Here is a 20,253-nt window from a genome sequence, read left to right on the forward strand (position 1 = left end):
CCAATAACAAAGTATATCTAGGTCAACAACTCACCGAATGCATACTATTTTTTGCAATTAACAAAAGAGTAATTAACAAAACCATTACGTCCAAGATTAATATAGAACAGACCTTAATTAAGCATAGCTATAATTTTTGTAATTTTTAATTATATGTTAGAACGTTATCGCTTAACATTTGTGTGTCATTATTATACGCCAATGAGACTATATTGCATTGCATGTACAACAGAAGCAAGTTAACTGTAATTATAGACATTGTGTTTAGGTTGCTATTAAATAGTTGAACAGTTGTTTATTTGTCTTTTGGAAAATGACTTAAATGCCTTTCTCACACTTTCCACTTAATTGTCGATTAAAAGCGTTTAATTATTACAAAAATGCATTTATACATTTTTCCTATATTTGAGCATACATATGTGCGGATAGATAATAATGGTTGCAGTCAACAACTTAATAAATTTTCTAGCATTTTCGTTTGCGTTTCAAGCTAATTAGTTGTTGATTATTAGCAGAGTTAGACAATTTCGTGTATAAACTATTTTTTAACTCTTTATACTTTCTCACATATTATGAAATTGCGTTTAAATTCATGATATCTATTCAGTTGAGTAATACAATTATACGGCAAATATGGCTTGTGTGCTCAGCTTGGTGATTACTCTATTTTGCACTTTTGCAATTCATTGACAGTGATAATATGCTATGACGATTAATCATAGTCAATGACTGCAACATTTGCTCCATAATGCGAAATCCTCACTGCGCCTCATAAAATCGCTGAATTCTTTATGGCAAGCAGTTAAAAGTACACATTTATATTAAGAAGCCTATATACAAACAATAGTGAAGAGGAAATGCCAGCTGTCACTATGAAGTATAAGCTTATGCAATAGATGATTAGGGAGATTATTTGCTAATAATAAAAAGGTGGGAGAAATGTTATTCTGCTGAAATTTTCTAATTATATTTGACTACTAGTGCCCACATAGCTTGGGAGCATCTCAAGCTGATTTTTTTAGAAATTAAAGCATTTGCCATAAGATATGATAAGCAAAACGGTGTTTAAAAAAAAGAAAATAATTTCAATGGAAACCTGTACCCTTGAACGATTTTTACTGACTTTGCTGAAGCTTCTTCATACATAAAACCTGTAAGGAAAGGCTAAGATGGAGTGCAACCGAAAATTTTATACCCTCACAATTTATTAATGAAATAACACAATATATTCAGCATAAGCCCACTGAGAGATTTGCCGATATTTCCGGTGAAAAATTACTCTTAGGTACTGAGTTCTTCATGTTCGATATCAGGGACCTTGAAAAGTTATAGTCCGATTGCGACAATTTTCCTCAAGTGATGCCACACCTTAAATACAGCATTTGTGCAAAGTTTTATTCCGCTATCTTCATTGGTTCCTAATGTATGTACGTATATATTATAAAGTGAACGAATCAGATGAAATTCAAAATTGAATTACATATCAAGTACGCTTGTGAACTGATTTCACCCATATTCCATCCTCTTGCTGTCAATATTATATTATATACCGAATTTCGTAACAATCGGTCGAGCAGTTCCTGAGATATGGTTTTTGACCCATAAGTGAGGGACGCCACGCCCATTTTCCATTTCTTCTGTAAAATTTTGTGTTTCTGACGTTCTTCGTTAGTGAGTCATCGATCTTTTAGTAATTTATCTTAATAACCTTTGTATGGGTGATGGACGTGGTTATTATCCAATTTCACCTATTTTGATTGTGTGTAATAGGTACGTAAGGGAAGATACTGCAGAAAGTTTAGTTCATATATTTTTATTCGTTTGCGAGATACAGTATAAACTCGGTAACCGCAACTAATAGAAATCTTGGTAGTTGCCTTGAAAATCGTTTTATGATATAGAAAGCTTATTTTTTATTAAACATTTTAGTTTTTAAACATATCGGGTATTGTTGTCTGCACTTTCTTCTTATTAAGGGTTTTTATTTTAGCCCTTTCACGAAGCTCCTTCAGAAATATAATGTTTTTTATTGGAATATCGTTTTCCTCAGCCCACTGAATGCATGTGTTAAAAGATTGCATAGCAACTGATCCTTTTCCTCAACATCTAGTTTCATTAACATATTCCAGCACTTGCGAATGGAGCTTGCTGACACTTTTTCCCATGGACTTGCAAGAAGACAGATAGCATGTCTTAAATTGAATTCCTTTATTTTTTCTTTCAGATGAGTGGTTTTAAAGCTCCAAAAGCCTTTTTTGTAATAGACTTTTGTTAAATTAATAACATTTTGGTCCATTGGTTGGAGAATCGCAGTACAGTTAGGTGGAAGACACATAACGGATATCATTCCATCATCTCTTTTCATCTCATTGCCTTTGGGATGACACGGGGCGTTATCCAAGACCAATAGAGCTTTTTTGGGAAGTCCCTTGGATTCTAGAAATTCGCGTACCTATAACAATCCAAAAAAATACAAATAAATTTTAAACACAAATTCAATACATTTCGTATTTCTCACCTCAGGAACAAACGTATGATGAAACCAGTCTTCGAAAAACAAATAAGTCATCCACGAGTTCTTGTTAGCCTTGTAGACAACGGACATTTTTTGAACATTTTTGAATGCTCTAGGGTTTTTTGCTTTTCCAATGACAAAGAGCTTAACTTTGTGCGTATTCTTTCCTTACTAACTTTCCGACCAGGAGCAGATGATTCCTTGAAGCTCACCAACGTTTTATCTGGTACCTGCCTGAAAAACAATGCGCACTCGTCGTTCCGCAGAAAGATCAAGCTCCTTGATTTTATTTCTAAAACGTATTACAAATGGGTCGACGGACGCTGTCTTATTGGAAAGCTTCTCTCTGCAAATTTTCAAGTGACCATTACAACCATTACTTGCATGAAAACATCCAAACATCTTTTCTTTTATTTTCTAATGGAGATTGCGAGCTTTTGCTTTGACGATACCGAAGGGTATAGGCACATTTTCACTCCTTTGTTTCAAAAAGCCTTTTCCATTTTTGGGTATTCATCAGATTTTAAGTTTTGCCGGTTTCCTGGCCCAGCTTCCATATTTGTGGAAAGTCATTGTTGAGCAACGGTAAAATAACGATCAGTTTGTGAATACATAACAAACAAACAAACCGACAAAAAAAGAACTGAAGCAAAACATATTTAGATGTAAAGTTGCAGTTATTGATGTCAATGAATCGAGGAGTTGCGTGCATCGAGGGTTGCGGTTACCGAGTTTATACTGCATATACAAAAAACCCAATTGGAAGCGAGACCACGCCCACATAAAAAAAAATTAATCAAAACATGCCGCTCCCTTGAAGGTAATGCGTTTTGAAAGAGCAAAAATGAAACTTGTATTTTTTAGGTGACTGCCGTCGGATAATAATGATTATTTTTTTAATAATTCTAAACATATTCCATCAACCTTTGTAAAACCCTAATTGCTACTAAGGCTTTAAATTAGTTAATAAATTTCTCACATTCTCCTAAACTGATGAATTTCTTGACAATTTCTGCAAATTAATTCAACAATTAAAAAAAAAATTATAATTTTTGTAATTCAACTCACTATTTATCTGCATTTGCATAACGTATCTAATGACCAACAAAGCCAACTTTGTTATATATAAGCTTACATACTCGTACGTATATATCACTTGAGATATCTCGATGATATCTTCTTAGTAATTCCTTTAGCGCTTATCTCAGTTTATTCTAAAAAAAATTGCAAATCATGCGAAATTCTACCAGCAAATCAGTCAAGACTAACAGTAAACAGTATGGGTGACAATTGCCTGGTAGCGTTGGTGTGAGATAAACAATTACATTTACAAATAGAATTTACTTTAAATTTATTATATTTTGTAAATATTCAGCAGCACAAAGAAATCAAATAGAGAAGACAAATACTTACATGTATTTTTGTGCTTAAGCAAGAACCCATGAGGAATATTTTGCTGCTGAACTAAAATTAACGGTATATTTGAATATATTGAACGACCTTTAAAGGAATTATAATCGAAATTAAAATCGTTTTCCAGTATTTATTTAATAAATTTCCGTGTTTCTGAATGAATTTTGAGCTCAGTTTGTTAAATTTTTCGAATTATTATTCTCTTTGATCAGCAGTTTTCTCATTATCAAATTCTTTACAGTAAAAAAATTAACAACAACAACTTCCTCTCCAAATCAACTCTCCCTTTGCGTGCTCAATCTTCTTTATTTTCAAGTTTTGGGGAAAATTTGTCTTTTATATTTAATGAAGAGTTTCATTAACTTCATAAATTCCCTACAGACCATTAATGGAGTATATATATCTGTATATAGTATTACCTAAACACCTACAAATATACTTACCGAGTGAGTACATATAAGAAGATTAAACGCATTTAAGCGCAAAGGTAAACTCACAAGAAGATTAACACATCAAGTGTAGCTAGCATCACACGTACAGAAAATAATTTCGTAATAATGGAAAACAATGCAATAAATAATTCGCATTAATCGGAGCAGAGCGCAAAGTGTACGCGGAGCAAACATAATTCAAGGTTAAGGCGAACCGTGTGCGACCGTGTCGCTCTCACTGAAAATAGATTTGCTCCTTTGTTCACGGCGTTGCTTAAAATAGTCGAAGCCTTACATATGTGTATCCAGACTGTGTTTACCTTACATTTTATGCCTTGCACTTTTGAGCTTTATTGACTCCGAACACCTTGCTGACTACAGTGCAAGTAATTGCAATTTCCGGTGTTATAAAAGTATTAAATGCTTATCTCCCTCACTGCTGTTAGGCAATATTTTTCTGCTTCTGAAGCATATGCGTGTTAATTTTAGTAGGTACAGCTATTATGTGTTAGATTTTTATTCAGTGGGGTATTACCTTGTCGACCGCTCAGAACCTCAACTCCTTATTGTTCTTTCCAATGCCGAGAATGCATTCATGTTCATAAAATCACCAGCTAGAACTGTATGGAGTAGTAGTCGAGTAGTAGACTAGAATTCTCTACATTTCTATGCCATTTATTATGTTTTGTTTTGATTTTGATCTCCGAGACGGAAATCACACTTAGACAGTTGTAAAGAAGTCCTTTCTGATTCCATAACCTCTTTAGAACGAATCTTAATCCTGACGTGTCAACAAACCACCTGTAGCCAGATAGGAAATCTTTTCGCTTGGATGGCTAATGGTATGAGATCCAAAATTTCACATAACGGTTGTTTGTAACACCCAAAACTAAACGAATTAGATATAGGGTTATATATACCAAACTGATCAGGTTGACGAATTTACTTCAAATCCGGATGTCTGTCTGTTTGTCCGTCCTTGAGTATAAATTGAGATATCTTAAGCGAAAACGAAAAAACCGCTCCCACATAATGGCGAAAGAAGAAACCACATAAAGTGTCATAACTAAGCCATAAGTAAAGCTATGAAACTAAGTACAAAGGATCGCACAATGAAGGATCATATTTGGATGGAATGTTTTGGGTGAAGTGGGCGTGGCCCCGCCCCCTACTAAGTTTTTTGTACATATCTCGTAAATTTCTAAAGCTATATCAACCAAACTATCTACAGTCGTTTCTTTTAGGTACTTCAAGTCAGTCTAAAATTGAGGAAATCGAATTATAACGACGTCCATCTCCCATACAAAGGTTATGTTGAAAATTACTAACATTACTTTAATTCAGTAAGGAAAAACACAACAAGGCTTAAATTCGAGAAGGGCTGCACCCAAGTTGGTATACAAAATATTATATGGGCGTGGCTCCGCCCACTTATGGGTCAAAAACTATTTCTCAGAAACCACTCGACCTATTTCAATGTAATAATATGTCTCCATGCCAAAAATGAGCGAAATCGGGTCATAACTTCTCCTAGCTCCCATATACCTAATATTAGGGTTTCCAACTTACAATGGACTTCATACCATATAACGAATATGTGGGTCAAATTGTGTGTTATATTAATAAAATTAAATAAATAAATTGCTAGAGTATAAAATGTTCGATTACAAATTTAGTCGTTCGTTACGTGTTCTAAACTGTAAAAAGACAGAGAAACTCTATCTCATTCCCAGGATGATGAGCTTATAAAGCTTTTTTGTTTCTTCCTCTCTCCTCTTCCAACGGTTTCGCCCGTTCGCATATCTCTAGTACGTGTAAGTGTAGAAGAGACCATGAAGAGTCAAAGTTCGATGACTCCGTAACGTCTGTTATTTCATTATCTTTCTATTTCCGGTATGAGGTCAAGTGGGCGGTGCAAGAAGTTTCTTAAATGGCAAAAGACTGAAATATCACACTTTCATAGTGTTTTATGTATATGTATACATTTGTATGTAAGTAGATGTGTCATGTTTCGTTATCGCTAAATTATGCACAGTTTCCAATGGAAGTCTCAAGCGAATACCATTACGACTATACGAAAATCGCTTATAATTATTGTATTGTTTTAGCTACAATTAAAACAAGTCATTATCTCGCTGTGGCAATAAAAGTTTATATGTATAAGCTTTAACGCTTTGTGGCGCGTGTAACAACTATTTCATAGAAGAATATCTAGTTATTTACCAAATAGAAGACAAAAAAATATTTATGTGCACATTTAAGTGAAAATTAAATTATTTTACTAATTTTATTGCCTTTTTCCTTTTGCGAGAATTTTTCATTCTTCTAATATTTAATATTCTCTTCTGCTCAAACCTTGCCTCACTTCTTTTGTTTTAATAAATGCATATCTGCATACACTTTTACATTACACTTTAGTTAAAGCAATAAAAATCACGCATACGCCAAGGACACCATAGATTAATTTAAACAATGTTGATATATGTATATAAGCCTAAAAGTATACTAAAAACAACTTGTGCAATTAAAATATTGATTAGCAAATATTATATTCTCATTTCGTGTACTCTGTATTTCATACTCGTCACTCTGTGTTTAAAATTTCATTGCAACCTTCTATGTAGAAGAAGCAGCATATGTTTTGACAGCGAAACTGTCACATATTCAACTGTCACAGAGAACGTATAATCAGAGAACGTATATTTAACGTTCTCTGCTGTCATACAGCGATTTTTTTTGACAAGAAATACGGCAGTATCAGCGAGCGCAGCAGCTTTTGCTAAATTTTCCAATTGTTTTACGTGTAAAAAAACTAAAAACAAAACCGAAGCAAAATGACCAACGCATGGAGAGCAGCTGGACTTACGTAAGTAGCATAAAAGATTTGTGAAAAGTAGTGAAATAGTTGCCACAAAACTTAGCTGAACCATTTCATTACCAACACACATTACGTAATTCCAATTGGACATAGCATAATTCTTAATACTTTTCCAGCTACATCCAATACTCGAACATCTGCGCTCGTGTTGTGCGACAAGCACTGAAGACTAACCTCCGTAATGATGTAAGTTAATAGTTAAATGAATCCTTGTAGTAGGCACATGTGTTATGTACATTTTAAACTTCCTTGCAGGCTGCCAAGCGCAACGAGACTCATGTGAAGTTCACTCCATGGGCTAACGGTAAACCAGCACGTAAGTGTTATAAGCTAATTACTGTTTTAAGTGTATAGCTATCTTAAACGTTATGTATTTATTTAATTTATGTATTTTATTTTCAAAATAGTCGGTTTTAACCTATTTTATACACATTCTTTAAATTTATTTTTTTGAATTTACAGATGAGAAGTAAAGTGTAGCTACAAGCTAGTTATTTATATTAGCCTAAACAACGTATGCGATGTTGTAAGTGAAAATCACCAGCAACCCGTGGTTTTATCGCCAATTGTTTCTTGTTTTGTTGTTATGCCAACAATGCTACTAACAAACCTACATGTGTGCTTCACAAAGTTTTGAAAGATGTTTAAATTGCTTAAGAGCACCGTCTGCATTGCGAAAAGCGCACAGCATTCAAGAAAATCCCCCACAAACAAGCAGAAAATATGCATTGATCAACTAATCGATGAATAATATAAGATTGTCCGGCCGTGATTCCCCAAATTGTTTCGGCATATTTTTAGCTTTGAAAAAAATATAAAAAATCACATGCGAAACATGAATGTTGCGTCCCACGCATGATTTGTTGTTGCCTTACCACAAACTGTCTTAAAGAAGATGATTTCGCAACCAAAAAAAAACACAAATTGAAAATGTATTGAATCATAAACCCTGTCAGCTGTCAATCCTTGTTATAACTAAATAATTTAATTATTTTATTTAATTTTTTTCTACTAATTCCCCCCTATCGTATCTAACAAAGATGTTTTCAAAGTTAAACTCAAAATTACAACTTACTAGTAGTCAGCCGTTACTTATCACTTTGCGGTTTCTTCACATACATACATACATTTGTATGTACATATTGACATTTGTACTTTGCTTTGTATGAATTCCTCGTTTATCACTTATATTTTATTTGCTTACATTTTTTATATAAACAAATGAGTGCAATAATTTTATTTCTTACAGGCCGCACTGAAGAAGTCTAAGGCTGCTTTTGGCATACAATCGCATTTATCGCTTTAGCAACCGACGACATCATGGTTAATTACAGTTGTATTGCAGGAATTTCCGTTTCTGTATGCGCTCGAGTAATAATAAATTAAGAAAATATGAAATAACAGTGAAAAATAGTGTTTTTTATTTTATTTTTTGATTATTATAATAAATAATCTAGGTACATATGAATGCATTAAATGCAAATAGTTAAAAGCTTATAACTTACTATAACACAATATTTAAAGCTTATGTTGTATAGAGAGAACTCAATAATTTAATTTTTGTGTGCCTTAAATTTATGCAAGCTACTCCGTGTCCTCCTCTTCGCCGATATTATAGAAATGTTCCCAAGTTTGTAGCTCTTCATACAGCTTGCGGCCAGGACTCTCTGTCGAACGACACTGACAATGTGCAATAAGCTTGTAATCCGGCGCCAAGTGACCTTCCTCCACACCGCTGTGAAAAAATGTTTTAAATGAGCACACAATTACCATAGAAGATTTTCAAAACTACTCACCGCTTCAAAAAGTTTTTGCATGAATTCAGCGCCGCTTCGCTGGGTAACTGACGCATGAAGCAACCGATAAATGCAATACCCAGTGATTTCGAATTATAGCCAATTGTGTGTGCACCCACCACACCCCAGCCGCGTCCTTGATAAACATTGCCATCACAGCCGACTAGAAAATTGTAAGCGATGTCGTTCCATTCACGTGATTCAATGTGAAAGCACTAAGGAGAATATGTTGTTTCAATTGTTAGTAATATCTTTAAACAATGGAGGCTTTAAAAATCTTACGAATTTAATACTGAGACGTAATATATAGGAAAAAAAGGTAATCAAATTTGAAATATTAGCTGCTTAGCTGTTGCGGAAATACTTTATCATATCTCTTTTCAATACACTGTCTTATCACATAGGCACTTAAATTGAACAAAATATTATAAATCAAATGCTCACACATAATCTTATATAAATTTTTTTGTTGTTACCAGCAACTTATTTAGCTAACTAACTTTACCTGTATGTCTCGTATGATGCGTACGTTAACCGCTTGCTTCTCCGAACTCTCTGTGGCGGTATGTGCTGCAAGTTACACATATATATTTTTTTTTTTAAATGCGACACTGAATACTTTGAAATACTTACAAATAATCACTAATTTCAACGGCTCCTGTATGTAATCGTAATCCTCCATGGGTTTTTGGGCAAGCCAAGTGCTACGCGGTATGACAGAACAAAGCTCTTTAGGTATTTTATACTCTGAAAAGATGTTATAACATATTTAAAAGCAATAAAAAAATGTACGGTAACTTTATTTAATTAGAAAAACATTAATATATTATCATTGAAGTGAAATCTACAGCGAAAATTATAAAGAAACTCACTTATGCGTTCGATAAATGCATCACGCTTGACGCGCTCTTCTTGCTCCTCACTAACGGGTGTTATTGACGAATCATTTGACTTTTTTCGCACTGTTTTAGCTGTTGCTGTTGTTGTTGAAGTTTGTCGCGTATTATGCGGTGGAGGCTTTTTAATGCGCTGTATTATCTGTATATTGCCGTTAATATTTGTGACATTACCGATGGTGACATTTGACGAGTTTTCAATATGCACATTTTCCAATGTTTGCACGCTATTTATAGAATTCAGCAACTGACGAAGATTCTCTATTACCACAGACATATCGGTAGGCGCTAAATAGAGAAACAAATTTAATATTGCTTGATATTTAATTAAAGAGACTTGTGCTTACTATACTGATTGCCCAATACTGTAGTTGTTAGTGTATTATTTGTTAGATCATAATCTTCTTCGGCTTCCGTTTCGTAGTCTCCATCACTGCTGGAGATGATTGAAGATTCCGCTATAGACGAAATATCATCCTCTTCGAATTCCGAATGGCTGAGTTGTTCCTGCTGCTCTAGCCATTCTCTAGTTGCAGCCTCTTTGGTAGCATTGAGACCACCAATTTTGGACATGTTTGCTTTTGTGCAAGAATTTAACGTTGTCTGTACCACAGCACTCTTTAATTTGTCTTAATATTATTTATCACTAATCATAATTCACGCGCAGACTTTGACTTTATCTTATCTGCCAAACGAAAAAAGTTTTAAATGTATAACTCAGATTTCCATATTGACGGTTCTCGTACGACGATTTACTTAAAAATAGTTTTTCTTAATTTACATATACAATGCATATACGTATATTATATGTATTATTTTTCGCGAAACTTGTTCTTTGCTATTTGACTGTGTGAAAAGTGACTAAAGCCGTTAAACTAAAGTAGTATAACCAGAATATTAAAAAACACCACATATAAATTAAGCAACAATAAAAACAAACACAAATGTTGAACTAAAGTGACCCATTCAGTTTAGTCTTTGAACATTGTCAAAAGAAATTAATGAAAGCTATGGTGAAAAAATGTTAAGCTGACCAGCTGCAACAACAATTATAGAAATGAAATGTTTTGCTGAGGTATCATAATATTAAAAATGAATAAAAAACCAAATGATGAAATTTTAATTCATTTGATTTGAATTAATTTCTGTATGTTTTGTTTTGTGTATTCAAAAAATTATAACTGATAAATTTATGCTAAATGTCATCCATGAATTTCTCGTGAGCAATATCAATTGTATGGCAGCACTCTAAAAGGAACTGTTCTAAAAATGTTAAATGTAGAGCACATGAAACACACCACATCTCATCTGACGTTTGCATGCCGAAAATCAGTTGTCAATTTATTTTCAATCCAATAACATACTAGATTTTCTTGTTAGTTATAATTTTTTATTGTTAATCGTATTGTGTTCAATGGCTGAAATAGCAGAAAGCTACAGCAGTAAAGATGAAGACGAGGAGAGCAGTGATGGTGAGCATGCACAAGGCTTGCAATCCACTTCTACGGGATATCAAAATATGCGATTGCAACAACAGGTAGTCTCGCTTTCGGCCGAGAGTGATGACAGTGATGAGCCCGCTCCTAAGCAAGCACGATTAACTGCCTACACTGCCAAACAAACAGAAAGCACTACAAATGAAGAAAGTGACAGCGATCCGGCCGATGATGTCGCCGAACCCATAACCGATGGCAACATGCGCGTTGTGGCTTCGCATTACAATGAATTGAAAGAAACCGGGCGCAAGGAACGCCTCAAGTCACGCATTGTTTATATGCGTAACTTTAACAACTGGTTAAAGAGTCAACTAATCGCCGAGTATTTGGCACGCATCAAAGAACAACAACGTATAGGTGACCCTATGCGTGTGCTAGATTTATGCTGTGGTAAAGGTGGTGATCTCCTCAAATGGGAAAAGGCCAATATAACACATCTAATTTGCACCGATATTGCTGAGGTGTCAGTGGATCAGTGCAAAAAGCGTTATGAAGAAATGCAAACGCGTGCGGACAAATCGAAGTTCGCCAATAAATTTTCCGCAGAATTCTTTGCATGTGATGCCACATTGGTGCGTCTACGTGAGCGTTACAAGGATAAATCGCTTAAATTGAATTTGGTGTCATGTCAATTTGCATTTCACTACTCCTTTGAGTCTCTCACACAAGCCGAGTGCATGGTACGCAATGCGGCTGAATGCCTGCAACCGGGCGGTTATTTTATAGCGACAATTCCAGACGCAAACGAAATAATGCGTCGTTTACGTCAATCACATAACCCGCGCAGTATCGGCAATGATATCTATAAAATCGATTTCATATGTGACACAGATCCGCCACCGCTTTTTGGTGCTAAATATCAATTTCATTTAGAGGGCGTCGTCGATTGCCCCGAATTTTTGGTGCATTTTCCAACGTTGGTTAAACTGTGTCGCAAATATGGTTTAAAACTTGAGCGAAAAACAACTTTTGCCGATTACTACAAAGAGTCGTTGGATAAGGGTGAGAAATTTTGTATTTTAAATGTGTCTAGCTAGATTTAAATAAATTGTAAATCCTTACAGGGCGCGCGCTGCTACAACGAATGAATGGTTTGGAAACCGTTGTACCAAATCGGCGAGGGAAAGATCCCGAATTTCAGCATTTACAGGCATTTTTCAAAGGAGGTTCTTCGAAATCCATAGGAACGCTTTCGCAGTCGGAATGGGAAGCTACAAGTAAATATCAAAATTTTTTGACATATTTTTCACAAATTTTCTATTTCTACCGCTTTATTCCTTCCAGCACTTTATCTGGTGTGCGCATTCCGTAAATGCAAAAACACATGGGACAATGAGGGCAAACCCGTTTTTGAGTTCGACTAGTACCATATAACAGGGTCCTTGGTTGGAGCTATAATTGTTGGTTTAAGTGTTTCTACTTCTAATGAACAGCAATAAAACTTATTTTACATGTTTAAAAACTTTTATACACGCATTTATTTCTTTGTATTCAATTGAGACAATTCAATTATGAAACTAATACATTTGTGTATATATGTATTATGAGTTTAATTTACTTAATTTCTACAGAATTTAAATATAAAAACCTTCACGCCAATATCCCCGCGCACACGCAGTTCAAATCGTATCATTAGCTAGGCGTAAACCAATTTTCTTTTTATAAAATGGATTAATTGGACTAGGCATTGAGTTCGGTTTCAGTAAGCCTTTGCCGGGCTTCTTGTCTGCATCATATGGCAATTTCGGTGAACTTTTAATCTGCTTTATGTACTCGCTCGGATTTTGCGCAGTGTTGTGTTTAAGTGCGATCTTTACACGTTTTATGCTGCCCGTTGGTGTTGCGTTGTTGGCTGCACTCGTGGCTTTCTTTGCATTCACAGGCGTTGATGCGTTGCTTTGCGATTTCTTCGCCAAAGGATTGGGTACAAGGTTTGCATTGGCATTTTTCAATTGTGCTTTTCGCGATGGTATAAAGTATTCGATTTCACCTTCTGCCAATGGTGTATCCCACTCAGAATTGGTGTCTTTAGTTGGTACTTCCTTTTGTTTTTTGGTTTTGGTAGCAACTTTTTCTGCATTTTTCTCTAAGTTTGTGGGTTGTGCGGCATCTACTTCTTTACGTTTGGGAGTTTTTTGCTTTGTTTCTTTCTCTATTTTGTCGTTTTGTGCCGCGACGTTTGTTTCGACTAAACTTTGTTCCTCATCTTTAGAATTGTCGATATTGCTACTTTCTTCTGCTTCCAGCTCGGTGAATCCGTTAGATTTCGATTCGGTATTCTTCTTCTTTTTCTGTTTTTTATTCGGCAATAGATCTTCTGTTCCTAATTCTTCTTCTACCCAGTTACTCATGAACGCATCCGATTTCCTCTTACGTTCCTTTAGATATTGCTTCGGCAAAGCTTTCAGAATAGTTTGGTCATAATTCGATTCGTCGACTTCGGTAAAGTTCAGTGATTTGAGCAGCTTGCGTCGCTTTCTTTTGTTCAGCTGCTTTAGTTTACGTCCAACACCAAACAGTTCATTTTCTACATTTTCTAATTTTTCTATTTTGTCTTTCATCAATGGTTTTTCATTCTCTGCCTTAAAACGTGGCATATACTTCACACCCAAGGGGAATTTACCTTCTTGATATGTTTGGAAATTTTTCAGTTGCTTACGCAAACTTTTTCTAATTTTTGTGCTAACATCACCATCTTTATATAAAAGTCTTTCCAATTCATCAATCACATATTTAGCATTTAATGGTAGCTCAGGCATGAATACATCAACATTTCCTGCACGTGGATCCAAGTGTGTCTCTTTGGATTGTGATTCTGCGCCTGCATCCTCGTCACCGTCTTCAGCTTCTCCGTCAGCCTCGTTCTCAACTAATTCCAAGTCGTTGATGGATTCTGTGGGGAAACCCATTTCTTTCCATGCATTAAACTTGTCTGTGTATTCACGACCCAAAGAGCTTTGAAACAGTAAATGCTGCAACACTTGTGAGCGGCAGTGCGCTACTAGTTTAGCATTACGGCCTTTAGCTAAATAGGTTACAAACGGCACAACGAAGTAGCCCACTTGTTCTTCGTTAATCTTTCCATCAGCTACTTTTGCCAATTCTTCGAAGAAAATGTCAAGATAATGCATCGTCAAGCCGATAGCAGGACTAACAGCAGCCAAAACAGTCAAATTCATATGTTCATTGAATAGTGTGATAGAATCTTTTGTCCAACCATCACCTCTCAAAACACGAAACATGTAACGCAGCATTCGTCGTACAAGCATCATGAATTTGTCTAAACGCCATTGATCAATGCCAAACCATTCATTACACATAGTTTTCATGAACGCGCCGAAAAAATTCACACTAGTTGCTACATCCCCTTCGAAACATTCAATTAATTTGCCCAATTGTTCAGCTAAATCTTCTTGAACCAATGGTTTATCTGACATCCACATATTGTAGTATAACCCCTTCCAGATACGTAGAAAATCCTCCTCTGTGAATGGAAATGAGCTTCGTGCACGTAATTGTAGCCATTTGCGCAGCTTCCGTATTTGGCGATTACGTTTGTTGAGATCATTGCAAGCCAGCGAACGCACGATTTGCACTTCCTGTGCTATGATACGTACTTCTTTAGGAATATCTTGGCGCTCAACGTCCTCGTTAGCGTCATCATTTTCCTCAACTTCAGGTTTATATTGAAACTTTCGTGTCTTAAATGGTTTCTTAACTTTTTTATTTTTCATTATTACCATTTTACGCTATTTAATTATTAATATATATTAAGTTTTTTGCAAAATTTGTTTGGAAATTATTGCGCTGTCACCACGTGCTACAATTCTCACGATAGTTAATTTTCAAGTAATTTTTATAAATGTCAAAACAAACCCAAGATGCCGACAGTGCTGCCGTACTTTTTATGAATAAGCCTTTTACTTTTAAATTCACGCAGTTTAGAAGATTATTCTTTTCTACAAAATATAATGCAATTTGTTTATTTCATATAAAGCTTTTGAAACAACAAAAAATAAATAAATAAATAAAATATTTAAAGCAATTAAAATAATTAAACATACTCCATCAACAGTTGATCTGTCAAATGTTAGATATATTAAACACAACTAAACTTATTAAACATATCTATCAGTTGTCCGCGGTTTTTGATTTGTACGCGCGCGTTTATAATTAATGCTAAACTTTTTCGAAAAGTGTTATTAATTCGGTTTTGAGTAAATTTATAATAAAATAAGTTATACCAGGTAAGTTGGAAGTATATTCTACACCTAAACATGTTAAATACAAATACCATACTTACAGATAATAGCACAATGAATACTTATATAGAACAGGCAATGGAGAAAATCACGGATTTGCAACAGCAAACTCACTTTTGTATCAATAACTACGATTATTACCATAAAAATAATGAATCAGAAATTTGTCGTCAAAAAGAAAAACAACTACGTGTTAGTGGAATGTATCTAAAAGAATTTCTTAATACGCTTGAAGCATTTCAGAACACTATTCAAGACATCACAAGTCAATGCGACGAAGTGGATGCAATTCTGGAAAAGTGCAATTCACAGAAAGGTAAAAAGGATGTAGAGGAGACGGATAGCAACAAAGAGAATGTTTAGATATGTACATAATACCAGTACTAGTTCTAATTTGCCATAAGCATTTGATAATATGATATTTAATAACTATAATACTAGATATTTTTACACTATAATTAGCTATTATATAATGATAAGGATTTTGAAAAAATAAAAATAACGGAAACATAAACATTTTGAAACTATAGACGCGTACACATACGCTTTTAAGATACTACATTTGCTCTAACAGCGTAAAAATTAATATGGGGTATGTGCATAATGGAAAAAAAATATATTTTTGGACTGCTTCCTGATGGGAAGTGATTTATTTTTTAATTATAACGCGTAATTAAAATTTATTGCACACAAATGACATTTTTGTTATGAAAAACTTGTTGCCTTATACATTTATTTTCGTTTATAAGCAGCCGTGTTGAAAATAATGCACCGCAACGTTGGAGGGGTACGATATTGCCAATTCGACAATTGCTGTTTATTATTTTGCATAGAAGACGAGGTCAAACAAATTTGTAAAAAAAACTATGTTTTTGTTACTCCTCCACCTGATGTTTATTTAAAAGCAACTAATATTTCTTTTGCTATTTTTAGATATTTAATATGTTTGTATGTATGAGCATATGTTTATATTTGCTAACATAACTGCTTGTCAATTTCATATATACATAATTAGTAGTATGCCTAAAAGTATGCAACAGAATGTGCTTTTACAGTCGTCGCCAAGTGGTTGGTAAAAACACTTTTCTTAAGGTGGGTTTCAAAATTTGAAAAAAAAAATTGTTTTATTAAATAGTGCAATATGTTTAAAATAATACCCAAAAATATCAAATCAATCCGCGTAATATTCTAAGAGATATACCCTTTGGATGCAGAAGCTTGGACGATGTCAACATCAGATGAGACGCCACTAGGAGTTTTCGAGAGGAAAATGTTGCGCGGGATTTATGGTCCTCAGAACATTGGCAACGGCGAATACCGCAGACGATGAAACGATGAGCTGTACGAATTATACAACGACATTGACATAGTTCAGCGAATAAAGAGACAGCGGCTACGCTGGCTAGGTCATGTTGTCCGAATGGACGAAAACACTCCAGCTCTGAAAGTGTTGGATGGAGTACCCGCCGGAGAAAGCCAAGAAAGGGGAGGCCTCCGTTCCGTTGGAGGGACCAGGTGGAGAGCGACCTGGTTACACTTGGAATCTCCAACTGGCGCCGAATTGCGAAGAAAAGAGAGGAGTGGCGCGCTCTCATCGATTCGGCTATAATAGCCTAAACGGTTAAACGCCAATCACATACATACATACCCTTTGGAAGTTCCCCCTTTTAGGTCAGTATGAATGTAAAACTTTAAACGCGTTGTATCTCAAAACACAAACACAGATTCAAATTTCAATATTTTCTTTTTTGCTCTGTTCATTAACTGGATTTATACATATACTATATAGATTTTTTTGGTTTATTGATTTTGGATGAACCAATCATGAGTTTTGATGTTCACCGTTTTTGGACACTTCATGGGAGATGTGGTGCCAACGGCTGAGTTTTCGGAATTTTTTAATAAAATTTTCACAAAAAACTGTTTAAATATGTATCTTTGATAGGCTCAATTGTTTAAATTAAATATATCACTTTAAATATTAAAAAAGAAATTGTAAAAATGCCCTTGTTTTTAGCCTTTGAAACTCAATTAAAATTTTTTCTTTTATTTCTTTATTGAATACAGCATAGTGTACAGATGTTTGTAAATGGCAGTAAATTAAAAAAAATATTATAAAAATAGGAAATTATAATTTCCACTACTTAATAATTTTTTTGTACTCTTTGTTGCTATCCACACTCTGCGAAATTCTTTTATATTTCTTTATTATTATTTTATTAATTTCTATTTCATATTTGGTATATTCGAATTGTTATTATTTTCTCGCCATCACTGTATTTTGAACTTTTTAAATTTGTCCCCCTAAATTTTGGTACTTTTTTATATACATACATACATTTGCACATACAAACATTAAGCATTGAGTAAACAGGCATTTGAACGCACGTACTCAACGCGCTGAATGCTTGTATCTGGTTATTGTACTTTTTCTTAATTTTTTACATCTTTTATTTTAAAACCATAAAACCAACACGCGCCAAAGTAACCAACGCGTCATACTTTACATTCATATATATACATACATGTAAGCTGATATACATATATTAAGATTAGCCAGTATTGGTCATAGCCCCCAGTTCTACTCATCACTGTTTGTTGTGTTCCCCGCAAACACTTTAGCCACCACTTTGTTTGAGAGCAGTCACGGGTTGCTGTCGTCAGTCAACACAGCAGCAGCAGCGGCAGCACTCATTCATTGAAGCGGGTCACATTCAGTCCAGCCTGCGTGAGGTTCTAGTATAGCTAGCAAAACGCCCAGCCAAATCGCCCACTCGCAATATGTATATTTGCATCTTCTCTATGCACATATGTACGCGACCGTGCTCACGTCTCTTATTGTGGCACCCCTAGGTTGTTGTGTTATTGCTGTTATCCATTTTGCGGCCAAGCCTTCTTTACTGTTATACCAGCTGTTTCTGGCTAGCTGGTAATCGCCTTCGTCATACTTATTTTTATGTTTTATTTATTTATTTATTTTTTTGCTTGTTGGTTAGTCCCATGACAGGCTAAGAAGCTTTTTGTGCTTTTCTGCTCAGTGCGGTGCTCTTGGTGGCGTCGCTTTGGTTGCAACACAACCAGTGGGTGCTCTTTGCAGATTTCTCATTTCTATATACATATATTTGTCTCTCATATGACCACTGCCTCCTACACTTTATCGGAGAGCCTCAACTTCCAGTTCAATTCTGCCTCTGAGTTTTTACGCTAATTTCGACGCACTCGTCCATACACTTTGACTTTGTAGCAAACACACGAATGAAGGCACAAGTCAAAACCTGAAAAATACCACATCAAACCTAAACATTGAAGACAACACACAAAAAATAAAATAAAACGAAGAATGGCGCTTGTTTGAGGGTGAAAAGGACAAACTCAAGGGCATTTCTCTAATGTACGAGTACTTTCTGTGGAGAGTAGGACGAACGCGCTGAATGTGTATGAGCCGAAGCAAGTGGGGAACGGTGCAGTGTAATACACATGTGGGTGGTATGAGCCAATTGCGTTTTACAGTTAGCATCCATAAAGAGCACAGCTATAAAATGTGTATTCTTTGCTACCACAAGCGTCGGTCGGGATGAGCACACACTGATGCAATTAAGTCATAATATTTCTTTGGTTTTTTTTGTTGCATTTTATTGATTACATATTTACAAGTTTGTATTATAATTAGCACCAATTCCTCTTTTCCATTACACTACTCTCACCACTCTCTTCAACCTATAAACAGTAGAAACACTTCCTGCACAATAACACTTTTCACTTTGCTTTTGTTGCACACACACAATTTAGTGTTGTTGTGCCACTCCTACGATTTGCGCCAATCACAAGCACAAGTAATCACACCAACTACATAAGTCTGTCTGTATGTATGCCTCCTGTTGGCCTCATTATTGCAAGAAATGTGGAGAGGAAAAAAAGTAAAAGCCACGCGCGTGTTACAAAACCAGAGGGACTAGGCGGTCATGGTGCTGTTAACGGGGTGGCTGTCTGCAGACAACAGGCGCATTTTATGTATAACACCGGCGTTCTGCCGCGACAGCTGTAGGCGCTTGTAGCCGCTGGTAAAGCCTATAAGAGAGTTTGTAGGTGTCGCTAACCTTGGAAGAGGTGACTCGTCATTGCTAGAAGGTTCTCATAATTCTTCTTGTAAATTCAAATAACGGTCAAATGTGTGACACTCCGTTATTTGAGTGCATATTCGCAAATTTCGTAAGCGTTCTTTGTCGTACTGTCATTGAATCTTTGTACTGCTTGCAATGCATAGCTTAAGCTTATTCGCATCTTTTGCGCAATAATATTGTCTCAACCTACTGTTGACAAGAGTTGTAATGTATGGCACTTTGACCTCTGAGTGGATTTGATTAGAAAAACTGTAACTGAAATGCCGTCAACTTAATAAAAGCTTAAGTGTTGTGCCTGAAATTTACAACAACAATTTACAACAAAACTTAAGGTCATAAGGCTTTTGAGTTTAGTTTGAGTGCTCGCAAAAAGGTCCGGGTCAGCCTAACTTGCTCCCTGTTGGAATTAATTTCCATTTAGCGTTGAGTGGCAGTAGTTGCTGAG

The 20,253-nt window shown here is 35.3% G+C and overlaps 6 protein-coding genes across 7 annotated transcripts; 3 read left to right on the forward strand and 3 right to left on the reverse strand.

Moving 5' to 3' along the window:
- Positions 1-878: 878 nt before the first annotated feature.
- Positions 879-3,603, reverse strand: LOC105210659 (jerky protein homolog-like). The gene is made up of 2 exons (XM_011181746.3): positions 2,519-3,603; positions 879-2,452 (listed from the first exon to the last, which is right to left on the reverse strand). Exons 1-2 carry the CDS (start codon positions 2,603-2,605, stop codon positions 2,027-2,029), a joined length of 513 nt encoding a protein of 170 aa, XP_011180048.2. The 5' UTR covers positions 2,606-3,603; the 3' UTR covers positions 879-2,026.
- Positions 3,604-7,033: 3,430 nt separating this feature from the next.
- On the forward strand, positions 7,034-8,648 carry LOC105210638 (protein stunted). Of its 2 annotated transcripts, XM_011181717.3 has the most exons (5): positions 7,034-7,225; positions 7,354-7,423; positions 7,493-7,553; positions 7,700-7,763; positions 8,487-8,648. In XM_011181717.3, exons 1-4 carry the CDS (start codon positions 7,194-7,196, stop codon positions 7,708-7,710), a joined length of 174 nt encoding a protein of 57 aa, XP_011180019.1. In that variant the 5' UTR covers positions 7,034-7,193; the 3' UTR covers positions 7,711-7,763; positions 8,487-8,648. The 2 variants fall into 2 exon arrangements, with proteins under 2 accessions (XP_011180019.1, XP_011180018.1); XM_011181716.3 differs by lacking the exon at positions 7,700-7,763 and having other exon boundaries at positions 7,035-7,225.
- On the reverse strand, positions 8,497-10,912 carry LOC105210640 (peptidoglycan-recognition protein LE). The gene is made up of 6 exons (XM_029039221.2): positions 10,277-10,912; positions 9,906-10,217; positions 9,667-9,780; positions 9,539-9,603; positions 9,034-9,248; positions 8,497-8,972 (listed from the first exon to the last, which is right to left on the reverse strand). Exons 1-6 carry the CDS (start codon positions 10,500-10,502, stop codon positions 8,822-8,824), a joined length of 1,083 nt encoding a protein of 360 aa, XP_028895054.1. The 5' UTR covers positions 10,503-10,912; the 3' UTR covers positions 8,497-8,821.
- A 299-nt stretch (positions 10,913-11,211) lies between these two features.
- Nnp-1 (mRNA cap guanine-N7 methyltransferase) lies at positions 11,212-12,893 on the forward strand. Its single transcript, XM_011181718.3, has 3 exons — positions 11,212-12,427; positions 12,490-12,642; positions 12,710-12,893. Exons 1-3 carry the CDS (start codon positions 11,344-11,346, stop codon positions 12,787-12,789), a joined length of 1,317 nt encoding a protein of 438 aa, XP_011180020.1. The 5' UTR covers positions 11,212-11,343; the 3' UTR covers positions 12,790-12,893.
- On the reverse strand, positions 12,894-15,289 carry LOC114803501 (ribosomal RNA processing protein 1 homolog). The gene has a single exon (XM_029039219.2). It carries the CDS (start codon positions 15,166-15,168, stop codon positions 13,045-13,047), a length of 2,124 nt encoding a protein of 707 aa, XP_028895052.2. The 5' UTR covers positions 15,169-15,289; the 3' UTR covers positions 12,894-13,044.
- Positions 15,290-15,510: 221 nt separating this feature from the next.
- LOC105210637 (uncharacterized) lies at positions 15,511-16,286 on the forward strand. Its single transcript, XM_011181715.3, has 2 exons — positions 15,511-15,672; positions 15,731-16,286. The coding sequence occupies exon 2, from the start codon at positions 15,742-15,744 to the stop codon at positions 16,048-16,050; it is 309 nt and encodes a 102-aa protein (XP_011180017.1). The 5' UTR covers positions 15,511-15,672; positions 15,731-15,741; the 3' UTR covers positions 16,051-16,286.
- The last annotated feature ends 3,967 nt before the right edge of the window (positions 16,287-20,253 follow it).

The sequence above is a fragment of the Zeugodacus cucurbitae genome, chromosome 5, assembly GCF_028554725.1.
Source record: "Zeugodacus cucurbitae isolate PBARC_wt_2022May chromosome 5, idZeuCucr1.2, whole genome shotgun sequence".
Classification (NCBI taxonomy): domain Eukaryota; kingdom Metazoa; phylum Arthropoda; class Insecta; order Diptera; family Tephritidae; genus Zeugodacus; species Zeugodacus cucurbitae.